Source organism: Pogona vitticeps, chromosome 4 (genome assembly GCF_051106095.1).
Source record: "Pogona vitticeps strain Pit_001003342236 chromosome 4, PviZW2.1, whole genome shotgun sequence".
Classification (NCBI taxonomy): Eukaryota; Metazoa; Chordata; class Lepidosauria; order Squamata; family Agamidae; genus Pogona; species Pogona vitticeps.
Window position 1 is genome coordinate 134,033,594 of NC_135786.1, and position 24,805 is coordinate 134,058,398.

General features: G+C 40.1%; 1 protein-coding gene across 3 annotated transcripts in view; it reads right to left on the reverse strand.

Annotated features, from left to right (window-relative positions):
* RALGAPA2 (Ral GTPase activating protein catalytic subunit alpha 2) overlaps positions 1–24,485 on the reverse strand; it is a 255,925-nt gene extending 231,440 nt beyond the window's left edge. For all 3 annotated transcript variants that reach the window (XM_072998430.2, XM_072998429.2, XM_072998431.2), the window contains exons 1-4: positions 24,274–24,485; positions 7,739–7,849; positions 4,002–4,051; positions 195–252 (exon numbers count right to left, since the gene is read on the reverse strand). In XM_072998430.2, coding sequence (XP_072854531.2) covers positions 195–252; positions 4,002–4,051; positions 7,739–7,849; positions 24,274–24,379 — 325 coding nt within the window. In that variant the 5' untranslated portion in view covers positions 24,380–24,485. The remainder of the gene's footprint in view (positions 1–194; positions 253–4,001; positions 4,052–7,738; positions 7,850–24,273) is intronic.
* Between the last annotated feature and the right edge of the window lie 320 nt (positions 24,486–24,805).

A 24,805-nucleotide genomic window follows, 5' to 3' on the forward strand; every position in this document is an offset into this window, starting at 1 on the left:
ATTAATCATCAGCTTCTCAGTAAAATTCTGTAGCCAACTGTGTATCCATCTAACAGTTGTTCTATCCAATTCAAACCTAGTTATCTTGCTGAGGTGATTAGGGAAGAGATGATTAGTCTGATTTCAAACTTCCCTATCGTTGCTGGTGGAACAGCTCTCTAAAAAGCTGAAGTCAAAGGCAGACATACACTTACCAATGCTGTGGAAATGCCATCGATAGAAAATTCTTTCTGGCAGCAGTTGCAATATTTTCTGCAGAAAACAAGTTTATCCACATTTTTAAATTGTACTGATAACAAAGTGGCTTCTTAATATATAGCTTATTTCATCTGTTTGGACAGGAGGTTATTTTTTGTTGGGTTTGTAAACATTAGCAAATAAATTATTTCTTCCATTGCTACGTTTTTCTATTGGCCTGGAAAGGATATTTTCACCAAAAGTATAAAGTCTATTAGAAACATTATCACTGACCAAAACTCTTACTGACCAAATCTTAGTGCAGTAAATCACACCAGCCCATTCAATCCAGGGGGACTGAATGAGTCAACTTCTCTGGAAGTTTAATTGATTCAAACGGGCCTTCTCTTACTATGACTTAGAGTAGGCCCACTACTGTGCTAAAATCTCAGTTAGAGTAGACTTATTTGAATCAATGGAACTTACAGAGGAGGTGAGTGTTCATTCTCATGTATGGGAACAAAATAAGCAAATATATATGTCCTACAGTGGACCATGAAAGTCTGTTTGTGTCTGTTGAAGAAAGCTGCAAAAGGAAAACCAAGTCAAACAATAAATTGCACTGAATGCTTCTTTCTACTAAAGGTAGTATGACCTTTAGTCATGATGAAACAAAACACCATGCTATGTGTCTCTCTCTCAATGGAGACTATATTGAGCTGTCAGTTTCAGACCAGAGGTAGCAAAGAAGTAACACTCTCTACTTAAACTGATGATGAACTTTCTTCCTCTCCTATCCAGATGCATCCTTGGACAAAGGGCAGATTTTACAAAATCTTGACTCAATGTCACGTTAAAAGTTTGAAGTGTGCAAGTTGTACAAAACCTCATCTTGTTGCTGTTGCATTGAAGGGCTCCAAAATAACACAGTTAACAACATGGAACTAAATATTTACCATTTAATTTCCCACATCTCAAGCTGACATAAGGCAATATAGGCCTGAACCACTTTCATCTAACAAAAGGAAATGACTTCTCCCCATTCTGTACTTGGATGAAAAGTGAAATCCACACAGCTACTAGCATTTTATTTAGACTTAAGAAATGGCATAGTGCAGAATATTCCATTTAATGCTTTACTACATTTATATGGTAATCCATTAGCACACTTGAAATATAAATTAGGCATTACATGCAATAAACACATCACGGGACCTGTCACTTCTTTTATCCATAACCCATTTTTCTTCAGATTACTACATGACTAAGAATAATTCTGCAACATAAACTTTGACTTATAGGCTGTTTTATATGTTTGAAATAAGCAAATATCCCCCCACTTTTTTGCTCACAAAATTTGAACATGTTCACTTCCTAACAGATTATAGTGCTTTGGTTTTGTAGATAATTTACAGACACCTTCTGATGTTTTGATGAGGAGAATTGCAATAACCCTGTTACTGTCCTTCAGGAATACATTCACTATTAAGAATAACTACCTTGAATATGTTTTATAAGGAAACCAGATGTTTAAAGAGGGTTCTCCGAATGAATTCAGGTGTAAACCTAAATGGACGGCAACCAAATGTGCCACCTAACATGTGTGGGGGGGCAACTAAAATGTGCAAACATATACTAATGTTGTTTATAATTTGGAATCTCATTCTCTAAATATGTATAGATGCAGTGGGATTAGTTCAAATGATATTCTAATAGGCTTTTTATATTTATCAACTTCAGTATGTATAGTGGGTGACAGTGTCGATTCTATAATAATTTTCACAGAATATGGATACTGTGAGACCATCTACTTTTGCTTCCTTGGGAAAATGTATTGCTATTCAGTGTTCCTTCTCCTCTGTTCCATCTAGAATTTTTTATGACAATTTCTTCCCTTGAAGCAACCGTGAATAAGGAATATGTGTAGGTTATGGCCCTGGGATGAATTCTTCATATTTGAAACTTAAGCTACTACAACTACATTTTGAGGTTTTGTTTGTGTTGGATGTTACCCAAAAAGGAAACAAGCATTCCAAAAGCTATATAATTATGTAAATCCATTTTTAAATGTGTTTTTCAAAACATCACTTGTAGTTAAATTCTGACTCCAGGTGCCAAGCATTAATAGTGCTAATTAACTTTTAACTAATTAGAACACAATATGGATGAAGCTTTTGTTCCTGCTGATATAGGATAAAATATGCCAACCAAACAACCAATTAACTTAATCTCCTATGGTTTGCCAATAAAGTATTTAATCTAGATGACATTTACACTGTTTATCTGTCCTTTATTTTCTGTGAAGGCTCTTAGTCTGGTTTATAACAGCTCTTTCCCAAAGGCCAATTCTGGTACTAATTAGAGGATAACACTTTTCATTATTGTTATTTTTTAATAATGGTAAAAATAAGTTTTCAAGTTATACATAATATTTTTCCAGATATAACTGATGAGTAAAATTTAAAAAAAACAGATGTGGCATAACTATACCAATAGTTACCCTACCCTGAAGCTTGTTGAAAGGAATAAAAACCACTAAAACTAATGCAGTCACCATTAACTTGACTTTGAAATCATTAGGCCTTATCTTCAAGAAATTACTATTCTTTATTAAACAACACCAATAATTTGTATAGTACCCGTTGTTGTTGTTTTAAAAAGCACAATAGAGCAAGTTTAAAGATAGCCAAAGGCTAGTAGAAATACTACTCAACACAGAGCAAGTGCTACTCTGCCAGCAAGGATGGTTCTTATATCATAAAATGCCCCCAATACTCCCAAGGAAAGTTCTACAGCGGTAGATGCCCCAAAATAGGGCATGTCCCATAAGATCGTAAGCTTCCTTATCATCTCTCCACAAACAGGAACTTAATTAGACCACCCCTGGAGTTAACACAGTTATCACAGCATCTGCTGGATAGCTCAGTGGTTTAGGTATCTGGCTGCAGAACCAGTTTGATTCCCAGCTGTCCCTCCTTGACAGAAACTGGACTCAATGGTCCATAGGATCCCTCCCTCCCATTTCTACAGCTCTAAGATTATTAGCAGTAATTCCTTCCCACTGACAGTAATGGGAGGAGGACATGATTAACATGCCCCTGGAAAAGAAGGTATGTGTCCTCCACACTACATCCTGCAACAATGAGTCTTTCTTTGCTCCATTATAGGGTTGTTCTGTAAAACAATGCAAAAGTTGAAAGAAATACAACCAAGAAATAAAGCATTTCAAAAAAAAATTCAGCCATTAGAGTCCTTGGATAGCAAAAAAATGTAGTTTTACTTGTACTGACAACATTTAACAACAACTTAAAACAAGCAAAAACATCATGCTAGAAGCAACAGTAGTTACAGAAGTAAAATCACAGATATATTTACAAATAAACACACTGTTGAGATGGACCAGGCTGCAGAGACACAGTGGTATCACCCACTTGTGGCCTGTGAGGTGTAGGTAGGACTCTTTGTGCCAATTAATAAATATCCTTGGAAAATAAAACAAATGAAGAGGGGATGAGGAGGATCCACTCTGTGGTAGCACAGGCTCAAAATCTAGAGGGAGGCTTCTAATCCCAATTCACACTGGAAGCATTAGAGTTCTTGCTGCAGAGCCAAATACTGTATGTTTAAATCACTTACAATCACATACAAACTGAATGTGGGAATTAGAAGCTCACTCGACACTATTTAGAATAGTGACAAATATTTAAACATCAGTTCCATTTTACTGTTTGTGGGGAAAGACATGTTTGCCATAAATATTACTTGATCATTATTAACACGAAGAAACTGTACTGGTGAATATATAATGAAATATGGTAACTTACTTCAAAAAGAAAGAGAATGGAGTCCAGCTCCTCCCGTTGAGATTTATTCCCTGAAGGGAAAAGGATTATTTCCAGTCATTCTGCATAAATATGCTGTATCACTTTGATAATAAAAGCCCATAGTGCTGCCAGCTTTCAAGCTATGTGCAATCATAAATAAGCATGTGCACTGAAATTCATAAAGATGTTTAGAATGCACAGGCATAACTGTTGTACAAGAGCTTAGTATGAAGAAGCATTACTGCAATGTGACAGAAAACACAGGGTTTGCTTATAATTTTTGGCTCTTATTGTTTAATTTACAGACTCAGCTATATTTTAAGGACAGGAACTCTTCTGAAAACGGAAGTAGAAAAACAGGTAGAATGGGGAACAGAAAGGTACGCAGAAGAAACAAAGGAGATGATATAATACAGAAGGCTGAAAAGCAAAGGAGGTCATTTAGGAATATTAAAGGCTATGTACTGGTGTTTCAAGGGAGAGGTTTACAAATGTAAGGGAACTGGAAAGCCAAGTACTCTTCTGGCTAAGATGTCAGGAGACCAACAACTTATACTGCACTGAAACATAATTAAAATGTACAATATTTCAACTAATTAGTCAGATAACTGAGTATACAACTCTGATAGATCACGCTGGTCAAAATCCTCTTCCACAACTACACTAAAGGTGCAAACTGCCAAGTTATGAAATCCCTGCAGGCATTATTAGTTGCACACTGAAGTCACACAATCCAGCAATTCGCCTCCAAATGGTACACCATTTCTGTTATGCCAGCACAACTGGGTAAGAAGATTTTTTTTATCTGAGTCTCAAATGCCTTGAATGTTGGCTTATTATGCAAGCATGGTTGAGTGCAGGGAAATAACTTTGCTTTGAGACTTGTTAGTAGACAACACAACAAACACTGGGGGGGGGGGTCCCCCTCTAAGGTATCAGTCATAACTTAATTATAGCAATGATCCTAATACTACTTGTTTATTTTCACCACAAAGAAGACATAAAGACAATGACATTCCTCATATCCCTGACAGCACTATCAATCAATCTAGACATATTATGCGTCTCAGAGACATACTTCATGCTATTTCCATACCATGTACACTTCTCCCTTGAGTTACAAGGGTCTGAATAGCATGGTTTGGTTACACACAGATTTTTTTCAATAAATAAATAGTTCAATAAACAAACAAACAAATATTCCATTAATACTATGCCCCTAGCCACCCAGAACTCTGAGTTCAACACCAAAGGTGTCAACATGGTCTACTTGCCCCCAAACAATTCACCCTCTAGATCAGGGAGTCATAAGGACCTTTAAGGCTCATTACACATGGTAGTGTTCTTAACCTTTGTTACTCAGGTGTTTTTGAACTGCAACTCCCAGAAACCCCAGCCAGCACAGCTGATGGTGAAGGCTTCTGGGAATTGCAGTCCAAAAGCATCTCAGTAACAAAGGTTAAGAACCAGTGGTGTATGGGGAAGGATTGTCTAGAGCAGTGGTCCCCAACCGTGAGCCTCCAGATGTTCTTGGACTTCAACTCCCAGAAATCCTGGCCTGTAGAGGTGGTGGTGAAGGCTTCTGGGAGTTGTAGTCCAAGAACCTCTGGAAGCCCAAGGTTGGAGACCACTGGTCTAGAGTAGTGGTTCTTAACCTTTGTTACTCGGATGTTTTTGAACTGCAACTCCCAGAAACCCCAACCAGCACAATTGGTGGTGAAGGCTTCTGGGAGTTGCAGTCCAAAACTCCTGAGTAACCCAAGGTTAAGAACCAGTGGTCTAGAGTATAGAAGAGTGTCAGGACTGGGGCCGTGCCGGAACCATGCAACCTTAGTGCATGCAGGATTGGCCCCCTTCCCTCTGGGGAGAACTGCTCTAGAGACTGCAGGGCTAGGTCCTTTCCCTGCAGCTGCTGCCTAGCTCCTCAGGAGCGCCACCTGTGGAATCTGAGAATTGGGCTATATGAGAGCAGGCTTTCCCTACAGACCTTTGCCTCAGCAGTGAGGGTTTGCTGGTTGTGCTCTCCTGTTATTCCTGCCTTGCCTGGTGGTTCCTAGCCTGCTGCCTGCCTCTTGGTTCCTTTCTGCCCTGTCTGCTTACCCTGCTGTTCCTGCCTTGCCTCGCCTCTCCTTGCATCTCTGGACCCTGCTGCCGTGATACTTTTCTTCCTGGCTTTGACTCCTGGAGTGTCTGACCACGATTTGCATCATCTTTCTACTTGGCTACCGTTTGGACTCAAAACCTTAGCTGGTGGGTCTCTGCTGGGGCTGTGGGGTTGTTTCTATCTTGTTCCTGTGGTTTTGTTCTGGACTGGGTCCTTGCGCCTTTTCTACCAAACCCTGACAGATATAGAGATAACTGTTCTGTGTATGTTTGTATTTATGTGTATGTGTTAACCAACTGTTTATTAACCTCAGTTGAAGGAAGAAGCGCATCATTTTGCAAATTGCTATCATTTACATTCCCTTCTTGGTAAATTAAAAAGTTCCAATGTTTCAGAATTTCAGGTGCTTTATCTTCTTGATTTTTGTTGTTGTCCCTTACTATATATTTCCCAGTTCTACAGCACACTTTTTGAAACTACATTGACAAAACTGTATGAACATATCTGACTTCAAACGAATATGAATACTCGCTTTAACAAAGTGTACTCAAGACTACAAAAGTTTGTGCCACAGTCTATTTGTTCAGCTTCACATTGTTACAAGACTTTTTTTCTGTTTATCCCATCTTCAGTAAGTCTTTTATTCTTTTACCATTTACTGAACATGCCATTTGTTTTTTTAAAAAACTGATGTATTTGAAGCGATCTAGTTTATGATTTTGAGCAGTATCTTAACTTCTTTTTCTTTTGTGCCTTATTAACAACTTATATTTATTTTGACAGTTTGCACTTCCAGCTCCTATGCCTTGGCTTCAAAGTGTTAGCACAAACATTTATACACTACACTCTCTTCAAACTTCCCCATGTATGGATTTTGCCCTACTACCTTTTGGTGTCACATTTTTCCATAGTAATTATTTTTTAATGAATTCCAATATTTATGCCCTCGCCCTGCAGAAATGCATCCGGCTCAACAGTAAACTTCTCAGCAGTTGAGAGTATTCCCCTAGGAAATAATATAAAGCTCCCTTGTGACTATAGTAATACTGAATTCTACCAGTTATTGTTCATTAGGAGGAGTGCCTCTTTTCTATACAGGCTTAGTTTACCTTACTCGTGAGTGCCTAAGACTAATACTATCCATATAATGTTCAGCTCCGTTTTTTCAAGAAAAATATTTTTAATAACCCAGTGCTATAACGTCAACAGCTCTACTCTTTATTTTTAAGCAGACTACCTATTTCCACATGTAACTCAGTAACTAGACTAACAAAGCAAATTGTTAATTTAAACCACTTTCCAAGAGCCTCAAGGCCAAAGGCTAACCCAAGGAATTCAACACAGTTGTATGCGTGTTGAATAACCCAAGGAATTCAACACAGTAGCAGAATTATGCTGCTGGCTCTTACTTGATTCAGATTTACTAGATGTTCCCATCTTTGTCATATCTATTACCAAATATATTCAAGATACATACAGATGATGAACTTGGACAGTAAAAAGCCGCTCAGAGTGGTATAAATATACCAGATGGGCAGGATATAAATCAAATAAATAAATAAATAAAAAGTACACTCAAGACAATATAAAACAATTTAACACCACTAACTCAAAGCCCTCCTAAAATGCTTACCTTTCTGTTTCAAGCTACTTTCCACTGTTATGAAATTTTCATAGAAGATAAAATAAATTTGAGAATAGTTAATCTCAAATAACTGCTTCAGTTCACTTCCATCCACCGCATCTGTAAAAGTTTTAAAAAGCTCAGTGTTGTTTGAAAATATATGAGCAATACATAAATTTAACATTCACAGCTTCACAAGAAAATGACATAACAAGAAAAGAAGAATCAAAATGGTAATGGCAATAATGGCTACATGGCTACGATCATGCATAAGGTATCAATACTGGGATTACTGAAATGCAAATATGCCTTATATTTTTAATTCCAGATCCTATCATCCAAACGTCACTCCACATCATATTGTTGAAAGAGGGGATGGTGTGTTTGTTTATGGGTCACACATATTTTACTGAAAATGAGTGCATAACAATCGCCTTGTTGTCTCAGATGGGCCAGTATTTCCTCTACACCAAGAGTACCCAACCTTGGATAATCCAGGTGTTCTTTGACTGCAACTCCCCAAAACCCTAGCCAGCACAGTTGGTGGTGAGGTCTTCTGGGAATTGCAGTCCATTAACACCTGTGTTACTCAAGATTGGGAACCAATGCTTGAGACAACTATTTAATAAACTTTTTATGAATTGTGAAAGGGTTGGTAGATCTTTTTGTCAAGCTGTGTCAAAAATCTTTCAACAGAGATCCACAGAGGCAGGAGGGCAGGCTGGCTGGCAAGCAGAAGACTGGTAAGCACCTGGAAGATTGGAAGTCACTTTTGTGGACTCAATTTCAAAGTAGCTTTACCATAACATTAGGGTAAACATCCAAATAACAAGAAATTTAAATTAAATGGAAACACCATTTACACAACGTCAAGCTAAAATCATTATACAGAACAAACTTGCTCAATAATCCAGCACAATAATCCAGCATATTCAGGAGTTTACTTCCACAGGCTCATCTTCTGCTGAATCAGGAAACATTCATGCGCAATAACAGTACTATAAAAATTATTTTCAAGCTGTGCCTTTACATGTAGCATCAACTCATTCCCATGTATGCCAGCTCTAGATGAAGAGCCATGGTTAGACTAGCCAAGTAATTAGTGTCAGTCTTGATAACTGTGATCTGGCATGAGCAATTCAAACAAGAAAGGAATGAAGGCTGCTTCAGCATACACCTTGGCTCCCCATTTAAGGGACATGGTGGCGCTGCAGGTTAAACTACAGAAGCCTCTGTGCTGCAAGGTCAGAAGACCAGCAGTCATAAGATCGAATCCACACAACAGTGAGCTCCTGTTGCTTGTCCCAGCTCCTGCCAACCTATCAGTTCGAAAGCATGTAAATGCGAGTAGATAAATAGGTACCACCACGGTGGGAAGGTAACAGCATTCCGTGTCTAGTCACACTGGCCATGTGACCATGGAAGATTGTCTACAGACAAACGCTGGCTCTACAGCTTGGAGACGGGAATGAGCACCGCACCCTAGAGTGAGACACGACTGGACTAAATGTCAAGGGGAACCTTTACCTTCACCTGGCTCCCCATTTGCATTTTCTGGAAATGCTTGCTCTTAAAGCGTCCTGCTATGAAACACTTTTTCTCCCTTTGCAACAAGCTATGCACATAATATATGTTATGCAGACATTATGCAGGTAACCCTGCTTTGCAGCCTGGTGATGCTAAGCTCAAAAATATTTCAGGGTAGCCAACTCATTGATCACGGCATACACATCCAATAGTGTAATAAATCTCAAGTTGCATATCCAGCCTTCAAAGGACTATACTGTGTAGGCTAGAAGAACAACTAACCAGAACTGAGCCACAAAGAAGCTATTATCATCTGGGATGCCAACAAAATGCTTGTAATGGTCCATTAATTTAGTTTGAACTTCATCTATCCTGAACAGTAAATTTTTTCTGTAAAAACCCAATAACCAGAATAACTAAGGAGATTGTACGTGATTCTTTATGCAAGGGAACGATGGCAACAGCTTTAAAAGTAGCAGTTTCCTGTGTGTGTTACAGGTCCTCAATTTGTTTCCAATTTATGGCAATCCTAGCAGGGTTTCCAAAGTACAGTATATGAGATATACATATAAAGAGTGTTTTTACCAGTGCTACACACCTACTTCTGAATTTCCATGAGCAAGCAGGGATTTCAGTCTTCTAAGTCCTAGTTGGACATTCCATCTACAGTACTAGAAGGTAGACAGCATTGTAGACGGTCCCTTCACAGTTTTGCAGCTGAAAAATTGCTCTCTGTTTTGACCTATTTCCACTTCTGTACTCTCAAGCAAACTAATCATGTGTGACAGTCTTCTGGACAACACAGGCTTTTTCCCATAGTATCTCTAACCACTTTAACCACAATACCCTCCTGCCTCTCAACATTTCATTAGCACTAAAATCACTTCAAACAAAAGGAAGCTGTGGCTCTACTTCCACCCAACAGTATTAGCTGGCAGAGCTAAGACATGGTATTTCAAAACCTCAGCCCATATAGATCTGTGTGTATGCATACATATACGGCATTTCACAATCTCAACATGTGCATATACATATGTGTCCATATGTTTTAACCAGTTTTTATCCCTAGTGTTAAACTTGATATCTGTTCAATTATTACAACATTGAACAAGAATTTTTAAAGCTTTTAGTACTGTTTTAAATAGTATAAGGTACTTTGGGTTCTCTTCTGGAGAAGGAGCAGTCTAAAAATTGTAAATAAATAAAAAAATGTGTGTGTAAATATACATACCTGTACATATACAGTACTGTATATGTACATACATAAAGAGAAACCTACTGAGGCTATTAAACTGGTGAACTGGAGTGCAACGCCACAAAACATTGATTCTGAATCAATGTTTTCATTTGATTCAGGGGCCACTATAGGACCCTCAGGCACACAAGGCATAAAATAAAAACAAAGAGTGTGGTGATCTGTATAATATAGAGCTACCTGAGCCTTTATTCAATAGAACAAGTAGTTCTTGGGTCACTGAGCTGATCAGTGACCTCCCATCTTTTCTACTCTAAAAGAAATACACTGCTTAGGATATCCACATGCGGAACAGGTCCATATTTTTAAGCTAGACCAGAGACAGTGATTATGCCTCTTCCAGAATGCCAGGGGCCCTGATACTGTCCATTTGCACTGTGAATAAAGTATGGATTGACAACTGAAATGTGTTGTATGTAAGACTGCATATAAAAATGATTTAGAGGCTTCACTTATGCAGAGCACTTGAACTTTTAGTGGAGAAAATTAGACAAAACAAAGTAATAAAATAAATGGAAGTAAGACAGAGTCAATATAAAAGTAGTTTGCTTGTTGAGAATATGATTCTTTTTACATCTCACAAAAAGGAAACAAAATAAATTATGACAGAAATAAGGTTATGCAAAGTAGCAGGATAGCAAATCAATTATAGTAAATTGGAGGTACTTTGTATTAATATTCATTCATTCATTCATTCATTCATTCAGATTTTACCACCACTATCATCATATAATGGCATGCCACTATTCTAAGCAGCTTACAAAGATAAATACATTAAACAACAACAGCAATCTGGCAACTATCATCAAAAAGATAGAACCCAAAATATGCCCTAGAGGTGACAGCAATTTTAAAAAAATACAAATTAAAAATAAACAACATAATTGGCAATCGTGTAGGAAAGGTATCCAAAAAAGCTTCTCTGAACAGATGTGTTTGGAGTGACTTTTTGAATACTAGAGGGAAGGGGCCTGACACACCTCCACTGTCAATGCATTCCATAATGTGGCAGCCAGCACTGAGAAGGCCCGATTCCTACTCAGAGATTTCTCTGTCTCCTTGTTGTGGCAAGTGCAGGATCATCGTCTGAATGCAGCAGGTGGAATGGGCAGACAATTTCAAACAGTGAGTCTCAAACCATTAAGGTCCTTATGGGTTACCATTAATACCTTGAATTTGGCATGGAAGCATACAGACAACCAGTACAGACAGGCCAGGACTTGAGAGATATGGTCTTATCTCGATATAGTCGAGGCCAGTCTGGCTGCTGCATTCTGTATCCCATTGTAGCTTCCATACCACCTTCAAGGATAGACTCACATAGAGACATCACAGTAGTCAATTCTACAGATTACCAAAGCACCAAGCAGCATTGTTAGGGATTTCCTGTTTAGATAGGGCCACAGGTGTGCAATCTGCCTACACTGGAAAAAAGGCAGATCAGGCTACAACTGAGATCTGTTTCTCCATAGTAAGAGCCAGGTCCAGCAACACACCTAAGTTGTGAATCTGGTCTTTCAGAGGGAGTGTAACCTGGTCCTGACCTAGCCAGGCAGGACCCCCTCTCAACAGAAAGGTCTCTGTCTTTATAAGATTCAATTTCAGTCTGTTAGCCCTTGTGCAGTCTATAACCAAGTATAGACTGCATTCCAGGGTCTGTACAGCTCCCACTGCTGACAATGTAAAGGAGAAACAGAGCTGTGTGTCATCAGCATGCTGATGACAGCAGACTCCAGTTTTCTGGATGATCTCCCTCAGAAGCCTCATATAGATGTTAATCTGCACTCCATTTATAGTGTATGCCCAGCAGAGGGCGGAAAATGGGCTGCACCTTCCACATTTACAGTGGTGCCTCAACTTACGACCATAGTCCATTCCAGAAGATAGACGTAACTCGAAATGGTCGTAAGTCGAAGCACCATTTCCCATTGAAATGCACTGGAATGCGATTAATCCGTTCCGGCCAAAGAATATTTTACCAAATAAATAAAGCACACAGCAAGCCCCATGGGAAGGCACTGGGGCTTTTTAAAAAAAACAACCAAAAATAAACAACAGAGCAAGCCCCGAAGGCGCTGGGGCTTAAAAAACCAAACAAACCAAAAATAAACAACAGAGCAAGCCCCATCGAAGGTGCTGGGACTGCAAAAAAATCACCAAAAACAAAATTACAGCACAGAAACATAATCCCCAGAGCTCAAACCCACCCTGCAAAACCCACCCAGAATAGTTTTTAAAAAGCAGAAAGCAGCACCTTACCTTACCAGGCAGTCCCAAGCTTCCTCCAAACACACTCACTTTAACCATTGGGGCGAAAGAGCTACAAAGACGCAGCCTCTTCGCCTACCAACGGTTAGCAAATTTGAATTCCCTGCCTTTTTTCCCTGCCTTTTTTCCCGTTGCAACTCAAAGCTCCAGCTGCAAGTCGAAGCAAAATTTTGCAGCCAGAGCTGGTCGTAACTCGAAATGGTTGTAAGTCGGGACGTTCATAAGTCGAAGCACCACTGTACATGAAACTCTATGGAGAGATCACTTTTGTATAATTTTGTAATTTAAAAATGTAAGTATGGAGAGCAGAGATGTGAATTGGTTAAATGGTCTAGATTCTAAGATAACTATGCCATCTATTAGAGTCCAAGTGTCCTAGTATCTGTCTGATTTAGCACTTGTAATGTAAAATTCTAAGCGGGATGACCAGTTACACATCAGGGCCTAAAAGATTTTTCCATTTCAGGCACAAAGGGTCTAGAGCAGTGGTCCCCAACCTTGAGCCTCCAAATGTTCTTGGACTTCAACTCCCAGAAATCCTGGCCAGCAGAGGTGGTGGTGAAGGATTCTGGGAGTTGTAGTCTGAGAACATCTGGAGGCCCAAGGTTGGGGACCACTGGTCTGGAGCACATGTGTCAAACTTAAGCCCAGAGAGCTGAATCCAGCCCACAGGGTCATTTCATGTGGCCCTCGGAGTGTTGTCTGCTACTGTACAGTATACAATACACAGATGCTTACTTGGTCATTCATAATGCTCCACAAGGATGCTGGGAATCTGTCCAGTGGGATTTCTAATCCCAGCAATCCAAGCAGCGAAGAGTCCAAAAGTGATAGTTGAATGAGGAGGATTATATTTAACATGATAAAGAGTTAGATACATTTATGTTGTTGTTGTTGTTTAGTCGTTTAGTCGTGTCCGACTCTTCGTGACCCCATGGACCAGAGCATGCCAGGCCCTCCTATCTTCCACTGCCTCCCGGAGGTTTGTCAATTTCATGTTGGTTGCTTCGCAGACACTGTCCAGCCATCTCATCCTTGGTCGTCCCCTTCTCCTCTTGCCGTCACACTTTCCTAACATCAGGGTCTTTTCCAAGGAGTCTTCTCTTCTCATGAGATGGCCAAAGTACTGGAGCCTCAGCTTCAGGATCTGTCCTTCCAGTGAGCACTCAGGGTTGATTTCCTTTAGAATGGATAGGTTTGTTCTCCTTGCAGTCCAGGGGACTCTCAAGAGCCTCCTCCAGCACCACAATTCAAAGGCATCAATTCTTTGGCGATCAGCTTTCTTTATGGTCCAGCTCTCACATCCATACATCACAACAGGAAAAACCATAGCTTTGACTATTCGGACTTTTGTTGGCAAGGTGATGTCTCTGCTTTTTAAGATGCTGTCAAGGTTTGTCATCGCTTTCCTCCCCAGAAGCAGGCGTCTTTTAATTTCGTGGCTGCTACATTTATATAGTCTTACAAATACAACCGGTCATTTGAGGTCAACCATAATTCCAATGTGGCCCAAGAAGAAATTGAGTTTTACACCTCCGGTCTAGAGGATGTGTTTTCCTCTCAATAAAACCTTGCCACCTCCATGGGGACAGATACCCTCATGCGCTCAACATTTGAAATGGGGAAAGTAAATGGAGAACAGACTTGACATTGGGATCCTGCTGTTAAGCATGGTGATCCAAGATACAGTGTAGTTTCTCCCTGCACTGCCCATCCACCAAATGGGAGGTGAGCGGAACTAGGATATGGCTTTATCTCCAATTCCTGATTCCTGCTGGGAAATTCTGTTCACATGTTCCTTGCCAACCTAATGGATCTGACAGGGGTGCACAAAGAGACTTGGTATATACTTCTCTCCACACAAGTACTACAAATCTAAGTGCCCACTATGACTTTAGGCCCATAAAGCAGTGTCCATTATGACTGTGCCACAAAGAAAGAATATATTCCAAAAAGATTTAGCCCAGATAATTTTTAAAAGGACTAAGCAAATGATAAAGTATTTAAAAGTTGTTTCAAATGAATAAAATTAACTTCACCACACCATGTTTATGTTTGAATAAAAAGGCAAATAATGCCTTATATTTACAGATAATTCTTATCTTTGTGCACACACCCTTCCCTGACTCCAGGCAAGAAACCGTTGCTTTGTGGGGTTTATATCACTTTTACACTGTAAAACAGTTTGTCATTCCAGTAATTTATTGAAATAAGTCAGCTTCATAAACCATGATGTGGTTTATTTCAGGAAACTACCATTAAAATTAATTGCATTGTTTGGCTTCTATATATCATTAAACTTAGCAAAAGATGGAAGTGATCTCACAGCCAACTAAGAGGAAGGGACAGAAATTGAGGAGCAACCCTGTCCTTTTAAATCAGTAGTTCCCAATCTTGGACCCCCAGATGTTCCTGGACTACAACTACAAGAAATCCTGGCCAGCACAGCTAGTAATGAAGCCTTCTGGGATTTTAGTCCAAGATCAATTGTGGATCCAAGGTTGGAAACCACTGTCTTAAATGAAGACGTTGTCTTCAGTTTGACTAAGCAACCCATTTGCAGTATTGAAACAGAAAGCTGAAGGGGTGTACATCTGTAAGTATCTATTGTGGTGTTCACTATGTGCATCCATTCCTTTAGCACTAAGCAAATGAAGGATATATATTTGTATGGAAGCATGGGTAGATTAGACCTCCGTAGATTTGTGACCTCCTTGCAGCAGTGTGTTCTCTCAACTGGTAGGGTAACATTGAACATTACATATACAGCAAACTAACAGAAACTTGTATTTAATATATCAATAGAAAACAGCCTCTCGGTGACATAATGTTTATCTCATAACATGATTCAAGACTGCAAGCTAGCCTAAGGAACCATGATTATAATGCACACTAAACACAGTGCCAATATTATCTTTCCCTTCATAGCTATGAAAAATCAACCTGATAATTTAGTAACAAACAAACGCATAGTGTTTAACAAAAAAAGTACAGAAAACATCAAGCTCTCCATTATTAAACCCCCCCCTCTCTCAAGCCATCAGGTATTCAGAGTGAATATTGCTGAACTGTAAAACAAACATGGGCTATTGTCTCAGGTTTCTAAAATACCTGGTTTACCAAATTACCTGTCCTTCAGGTTGGTTTAACACTTTCCTTGAGGCTATTTTCTTTTAATATTTTTTTAAAAACCTCCCAAAACGACACAGAAATCTACATATAATAGCTCTCTTGAGAAGCCTGAATAAACAGCTAAATGCTCAATTATAAACCATGTACCACCACAGAACAGGATTGGGGATAGGGGGACCTGCCTGTGAGGTGACTTCAATAAAAACTGCTCCACTGAATAATACTGCCTTATGAACAGCAGCTGCTGGTGGTGTGTTAATAAGGACTAAAAAAGAAAGCAGGGAGTTGGCACTAATTTTCCCATTTCATTTGGGGACGCTGAGCAAATGGCAGCTTCTAGGGTGAGAGAAGAGCTCAGCAAAAAAAAAGAGAGAGGGGGGGAGTAAATAATCTTCAATTCTCACAAAACCAGCTTGGAAAAAATATGTTTACTCAAGCTTAAAAACCAGCTCGAAAAAAATTAGCTGACTGGGGAAAAACACTGAAAAATGTGTTATGCATAACGGAAGCAGCTTCCTTTTCATCTGCTATGTGTGAAGTTTATAAAGGAATTGGGAAGTTAAGCGAGGGAACTGCTGACCCTCTTTCAAATGACCTCTGGTGTGCTGCACACGCAGCTGGAGAACGCCATCAAGAGCTGAGAAGAATCACAGGAAGCCCAGGTCAAGTACTCAAAGTCGGTCACACATGGGACTTACAAAAAGATTAGGTCTTGTAAATGTTAACAAAGAAAATAGTCGAAGAACAAGCAAGGTGAACTGGAAGCCACTGCAAATTGTAATACTGTAACTCTTACCAAAAGATTTGCGTGCCAAAAAAAAGAGAGCTTGTTTTATTTATATACTTTCCCTGTATTACTTAGTTTCAATTCAACTTTGCAACAAATGCAATGGTGATAGACAAGGAGAGAGAACCAAAAGACTCTCAGAAAAAGCAAGTATCAGGATAGCAATACTGTACCCTGAAAAAGAAATATTTTCTGCAAAATGCTGTTCATCCTGACCATTTGAAGCTTTGATAGTAAGAGCATTCTCATGTGAATTCAGGAAAAAAGACTGGATAACTGATAACTCTAAATATAAGAGGAGGCAGATAGTACTTCCCGTAGGTTAAATAGAACTAAAAACTAAGTCCCATCATGGAGAAAATGCTACACTGCAAAATAGATTTGGAGGAAATTTTAAGAAATTTTTCTGAGTGTTGACTGTGCAACAGTTAATTACAAAACAACAAACCCAGTAAACGAATGGAACCAGCAGTGATGGATGAGCAACCATCTTGTTATTTGTTTGAAACTAATATGGCAAGAAATAGGTATAACCTTCCACGAATAACACTTTTTCCTCTCTTTACCCACTTAAGCTTTACTCACATACATACAAAAAGCTTTAAAAAATCCATCTGGAATCCCATAGGCCGAATTCTGAGAGTAAGAAGGCACAAATAACAAGAGAGGTTTCCCCACCACCATTTCATGACGTTCCATGCATTTTAAATTTGTGGGAAGGAGGCTTCGTGAGAGTCAATGCAATGCTGCACAGATAATGTAGTTCTGTGATAGACTCCCTGTATAGGTCCTAATAGATCATGAAAATATGCTTCCTGTGTTCTCTGCAAGTGTGGAGAAAATCAGACAACTTTACACCTACATCAGTGTATTCTACATTCCTCAAAATGTACTGCAGAAGATTCGATGCTAGCTGCTCCAAATGCTTTTGATGTTGCCTGTTACTGGGAGAAAACTGTCTGGTAGTTATTAATTGTACTGTGGTGCTCCTGACATTAACAAAGAAAGACAGATATACAACAAATGCCGAAATGCGATGGGAGTGTGGCCTTTACTACAGCCTGATTGAACCTGATGCCTTCTACTATCCTGGATGGAAGATTTGGAATTAAACATTGTTTTGAATGTACGTGCCCTTGTGAGTACAGACAGGTTGAAGATCTGCTACATAATATTATCCACTGCCCTGTTTATAACATGTATCTTGAAAAACATCTGGCCCACATCTTAGGGAAGTATGGGGAATGGAACATATAAATAAGATCACAATTTTATCATTGTGTGCACAAGACAGGTGGTCAGCATAAAAATTACACATTTTTAAACTATAGCAATATATGAGAGAAGAAAATTTCTAAATTATAATGCTGTTTCTTGTCAAGCCATGGTGATTTTTAAAGTGATAGTTTGTATACACTGTGACAGTACAAGACACTCTGTACAGTCATATATCATATTTTTCCCTGTATACAACCCCCCCATTGCATAAGATGACCCCCTAATTTTTACCCTTGCCAGGGGCGGAAGAGCAATCAATGGGCAGCTGTAAGGGGCAGCCCAGCATGGTTGTGCCTCTGCCTCTGCCTCCTGCTGTCTTCACCACCCAATCACCTCCTCCAGTGAAACTGCTGGGGCTTACCCCTAGCTCATGTCACCACCTTGTACCCTGCCCGAAGGGGACGATCGCTGGAGGAGGCAATTTGATGATGGCGGCAGCAGTCAATGGGCAGCAGTGAGAGGCAGCTGAGCATGGCTGCTCCTTTGCCTCAGTCTCTGCCTCCTCCTGATGCTGCTGAGCCTGTGAATGGCGCTGGAGGAGACTGCAGTAGCAGCAGAAGCAGAGATTAAGGCAAAGGAGCAGTCACACTCAGCCGCCTCTCCCTGCTGCCCATTGACTTCTGCTGCTGCGGCCGGATCGCCTCCTCCAGTGATCGTCTCCTTTGGGCAGGGGACAAGGCGGCGACGTGAGCTGGAGGTAAGCCCCAGCAGTGGCGGTGGAGGGGGCGACTGAACGGCAGAGGCAGCCATGAGAGGCGGCTGAGCATGGCTGTTCCTCTGCCTCTGTCTCCTGCTGCTGCCTTCCATGTATAAAACGACCTTCAACTTCTCCTCTAATTATTTTAGGAAAAAGTATCATTTTATACACTGAAAAATACGGTAGTTGCTGGTATATGTTTGTTTTTACAATGGCCAGAAGACTATACAAAACTAAAATTGCTACTGCATTTTGTTTCTGTTTGTACAACTTGTGTACAATGAGACAAAGTCATGCACACTCCAAAACAAAAAAAGAGAACTCTTTAATTAGCAGAAATGTGCAGCTGCTGGTGACACAATTCCTGCTAAGCAAATGGAGCTCCTCAAGAGTATACAGTACTGGACTGTTAAGTTATTCTTGTAACAATATTTTATATTCAGTTAACCAACATAAGAATTAAGCACATGTCTGCAACTCTCTCAGTGAAGCCACTGAAATGAAGCTTAAATCCTAAACTTAGTAAGGAACGCTGTTTGATTTATTTCTGAGTAGACATACGTACTGTTATAATGTTTATCCTATTGTACCAAATACAGTGTGAACAATTGTGGAAGTTCACAGCTCTGTAGAAAACTAGAAACTAAAAAGGAACTATGTAAGAAGTAGGTTAAGAACAGGTCCCTAGCAGAGAAAATACCACATTCACATAAAACATGTATTCATATAAAATATTCATTTTTCAAGCTGAAGAAAACAAGAAGGGTTTTACATGTTAGGAACAATAAAAACCAGATGCTGATTTTTAAAAAAGTTAACTAATGCTTTCAGGTTCAGTGCCAAATAAGACTAGGTGAAACATTTTGCTTGAAAATTGGCATATACACTGCTCTCCGTTTTTCTTCTAAATCAGATCTGTACAAATATGTACAGAAACAGGTCTGTCTGGCTTTTTCTGAGAGTCATGTAGGCTACTAAAATCATGTATTTTCTTGAAATATGTCACAAAAGCTCATATTACAATAAAAGAGCTAGTCTGTTTGGTAGATGCTTGGTATTATCCTCCAGCTATTGGACACTGTTTTACAATTTATTCCAACATACAATAGAGGACGAGAGGCTTCCTGAGGTCTTACACATACGTACCAGGATTCTTCACAGTTAATAAAAGAATATGATTTTAGCCTTCACTGTATAAAAAAAAAGTTACAAGGAAAATACAACACATGCTGAAGTCATGAAAAGGAAAACAAGGTTGCATGGTACATGTTTCAACAACATATTACATATTCTATCAAGGGCTACCATTTGTATACTAAAATCAATTACCCAAATCCTGTTGATGTAAAGTTATGTTCCAGTATCATTTTTCTGGGCTGGTAAATACTAAATTAGTTGAAAGCTTCCTATCTCTCCATTTCAGGTTCCGAGGCTCCCTAGGGCTCCCTTTTGCCACTGCACTGGAGAAACTTCTGGGAGCCTCAGGACAAGAGAGGGAATCTTTAATAGTCAAAAATTGCTACCAGATCACTATTGCCAGGATCAGGACTGTAATTGGTGATCTGCTGACATTTTACTATCAAAGGCTTCTTCCACATCTCTCCCAAGGCTCGAAAAGGCTTCCCCAGAGCAAAATGGAGACACAGGAAAAATTTGGAAACTGAAATGGGAGGATAGAAAGCTTTCAATTCCTTTAAGATAATTCATTTAAGTTAGTTCTCGCAGCAGATCCACTTTACGCCAATGTAACTTGAACCCTGTATGTATTAACCACCTTGCTAGAATGTTTATGTAGTTGCCAGCAGATTTGTTAACAGCCTGAATTAATAACATAGTTGCCACTGTCTTTTTATTGCTAATTTTACTCTGGTCTCAAGGTCAACATTCTACTCCAATGATGTACAACCTCTATTATTACTTCCCCTTTAAACAAAACATTCTTTGATAGCCCAAGAAGCAAGGAGGAAAAACCCTCCTGTTTCTCTAGGACTACACCTATGAAACACAATGAGACTTCTTCCCTCCAAATATAAATCATTTTGGGTTGGATTAGTAAAGATTTTACAACTGTGTACTATCAATCTGCTGTTTACACTGTCAAAGATACAGTGTTTCCCTGAAAATAAGACAGAGTCTTATATTAATTTTTGTCCAAAAAGCACATTAGGGCTAATTTTCAGGGGATTTTTTTTTTCATGTACTGTACAACAATCTACATTTATTCAAACATAGTCATGTCTTCTGGTTGCTGCACAATGGTGGAGGGCATGGTTTCATTTAACTGGGGCATATTTTTGGGGTAGGGTTTATATTACGAGCATCTTGAAAAATCATACAAGGGCTTATTTTCAGGTTAGGTCTTATTTTCAAGGAGACAAGATAGTGTTTCATTTCAGCACTTCCATACTGCTAGAGATGTGCTATATAGAAAGTAGGGTGGTCTGCAAAACTGTGCTGTGGTGTTTACTTGGAGTAGAACTTAAGATACAAACAGGGTGTACCAAAGTTTTGAGTAAGGGGATGATGACCTAGGGTATCAATCTCTTTGTTTTGGGGAGCATCATTTCAACAATAGACTTGTAGGCCAAAGATTTTTACTCCTTGGGAAACTTCCCAGCTTTTTAAAATATAAGAACACAGAGATATCAGCATTGGGCAAACATCTTTACTGAGCTATGGTATGGTAAACAACTTTTTAAAAGCTATTGCATAAATAATGCAATCGGTAAGAACAACATAAAACTCCGGACTCAATGTACAAAGCAGACCAATGTCCCTTTTTTAACCTCTAGCTTAATTTCTAAGGAAACCATGTCCCCTAACAAAGGAGAAGGGGTTGCTATTAGAAGTGGGCATGAACCGCTCTGGTTTGGCAGTTTGTGCCAATTCGTTTACTGACCGAACAGGTGTTTGGCAGTTCCCAGCCCCACATCCCACCCTCTCAGAGGCAGCATCCCAGCTTCACCGCCTTGTTTCCTCTGCGCACCGCTTCGGGGGGGGGGGGTTCACTGGAGGAGGCAGTGCTGAGAACTGTCAAACACTTGCTCGGCCAGTAAACAAACTGTCATGAACCACCAAACCAGTGGTTCATGCGCGTCATTTCTAATTGCTATTCACGTGTGTCACGTAAAGAAGCATGCCTATGTATTATAAAGTGCTATTCACAAATCTGCCCCATCCCTGCAGCACTATATAAAACTTTTCCCAAAGTTTTATATAGGAAACATATCCCAGGATCAGAAGTGCTCCATAAAAAGCTAGTTCTACTCAATGGGAGTGGAGTAGGTCCACTGAATCAATGGGGATTTAGCAAGTCAGTTACTCCATATGTTCCTTGGATTCAAATGAGTCTATTCTAACTGCAACCTGCTATGCTAAAGTCACCATTAGAGTAGACATATTTAAATGAATGGAAGTTATACAGAGGTTTTCTCACCAAATTCCCATTGAGTCACTGGACCTACTCTAAGTGTAATTTACTATGCTAAGTAGCAGAATTTTAGCCTTTAATTTTCATCCCATAAGTGCCACTGTACATTTTCAATGTGGATAAAAGCCCCCTGTAGAGACTTCATGCTTTTAGAAACTGGCAGGACTGAGAGGTAAAACTGCAGCATCAATGAATAACAGCTAAAACTTGGGACAAAAAGAAAAATGAAATAGTCTCTGCCACTCATTTTTATGGAGAAAATAACATGGCAATTAGTTATGAACTATAAATATAAGGTGCCTAGAGTAACCATATATAGATGCAATGCATGAATCCAAGGTATTGGGGCTATAATCCACAGAACTTCATGCTGTAATAAGTCTATTAGTCTTCAAGGTGCCACACATCTTTTTTGTATTCCAGATTTCTTTTATATTCATAATGATGTACACATTTGGAGGGCAACCATGAAGACAGTAGAGTGTGTCTTTGGCAGAGGGAAGAGAAACAGCATGCTTCATCAGGGTATTGAACTCTAGTGCAGCCAGGATACTGACAATTTTTCATATTGCCTCTTTTTAAATTAGCTACCATCATACAAATTTCTCATGGCTTCACTTTGCACTGCATACAGTTTATCTGGTTGCACTTAAAAAAAAAACCTGATGTTTATTTTACCAAACATCTTTGTCCCCTGGAAGACTTGATACTGACCGCTCAAGCTCTAATTTCAATTTATACAAATATGAATACTTTATTGCTTCAAAGCTAATCAGGCTGTACACATAAACAGAATTTAAACCACTCTTAAAAGATTATATTTCGCATCTAATATAATATACATATAAATAATCAGAAAAGCATAAAACAATAAAATAATAAAATGAGCATTTTCACACTAGTATCAAGTTGTAAGATTAACTTGGAGAACTTGTGAAACAGGCAATGAGTTCTACCTTTCCATAGTTCATTTAACAAATTTATCAGTCCTACAGAATATATAGTAGTCTGTACCGGCTAGCAGATATAAAACTTTTCAGTTCATAGTACGACTGCAAAAGTCTCTAAGAAAGCGCAACCCACAATGGTCCCAGACAGAACACTAAAGGCCAGGAACACCAAAGAACAGAGGCAGACTGTGCCATTCATACTGCCTTTTTCTCTGGGCCACTTCTCATACAGGAAAAACCACAGGAAGCTGTTGCATAGGCATGCCCGTTGATTCACATTTCTGAATGTTAGAACAAAAACTTAAATAACTGAACTTCGGAGGCCAGTGCCATTCTCCTATTCTAGTTATAGTAGATCTTCAGCCTACCAACAACGAATGCAATGCATTAGACCTCACATAGGCATTTTAAAACAAAACCACATTTTCTTTTTGAAGCTACACCAGAATCTCTGGCCAAAGAACTTATTCTGTTTTGGGATGGAGCACTACCTACAGCAAACCTATTTGATTCCTTGCCTACAATACACCTGCCACACCTGCTTGTGCTCCAGGAAGAGCTGCCTTCACTCGCCTCCAGCGATGCACTTTAACTGGAGATCTCTGCTGCTTTGGCAGGCAAAAGGGCGTCGGGGGAGATGTCTCACCCTCCCTTCATTTATTTATTTAGAAGTGCAGGAAGGAGCAAAAAGGAAAGACCTTCGGCCACTGCAGCAGCCATAAAGTCTGGCACAACAAAAGAATCAACTTTGTGCAGTCAGAGACCAACCTGATGTGCGAAGACTACCTGGCCGTTATTGCTGCCAGAAATAACAGAAATAATAATAATAATAATAATAATAATAATAATAATAATAATAATAATAATAATAATAATAATAATAATAATAATAATAATAATAATAATAATAATAATAATAATAATAATAATAATAGAAGTCACCCTAATAACTCTGCAGGTATACGGTTTTCTAATAGTCCCTGCACATGGGTTTTGCGAATCCCTAAAAGCCTGCGAGCTGAATTATTCCGAGGTTGCTGGGGCGCTTGCCCAAAGGGGAAGGAAAGGATCTCAGGGGAAAGGATGGGATTCGAACCCAGAACTGCACGATAACTGTAGTGGAGGGCGAACCTCCTGGGGCCACCATCCCACCCACCCCTTTCCACCCGGGCTTTCGGCTTGCGTTGCCCTTATGCGCCCCTTTCCTTCCTTCCACTCACCCATCACCGCCCTGAGGTGCTTGAGGCGAGTCAGGACGTCCTTCCGCGGGTCCAGCGCTTTCTGGGTGGACTTCTTGACATCGGCGTGGCCCCGCCGCGAGAACATCTCGGGAGCGAGGGGGGGGCGTCTTCTCTGTGTGGGGTGTGTGTGTGAGAGAGAGAGAAAGGGAGCCCCTCGTCAGCCAGGCTCTTCTTCCCCTCCTGCCGCCGCGTCCAGCTCCCCTCACCCCCAAGCAGCAAGCTCGGGTCGCCCACCTCCTCCCTCGCCCGCCTCAAGCCAAGGGTCTGAGGCGGGCGCTCGGCGAGAGGAGGAGGAGGAGGGACGGAGGGACGGACACCTCTCGGGGGGGGGGGGAAATGGGCGGGCTCTGCGGGAGGACTCCCGCCAGGCAGCGCCCGCTATGGGGAGAGGCCGCCGCTGGAGGGCTCCCCACCTCCCTCGTTCCGCCGCAAGGGAAGCGGGTGAACCCGACGCGGAAACAAGACGAGGCGGAGAGACCGTGTGTGTGTGTGGGGGGGGTCGCTTTCTTTC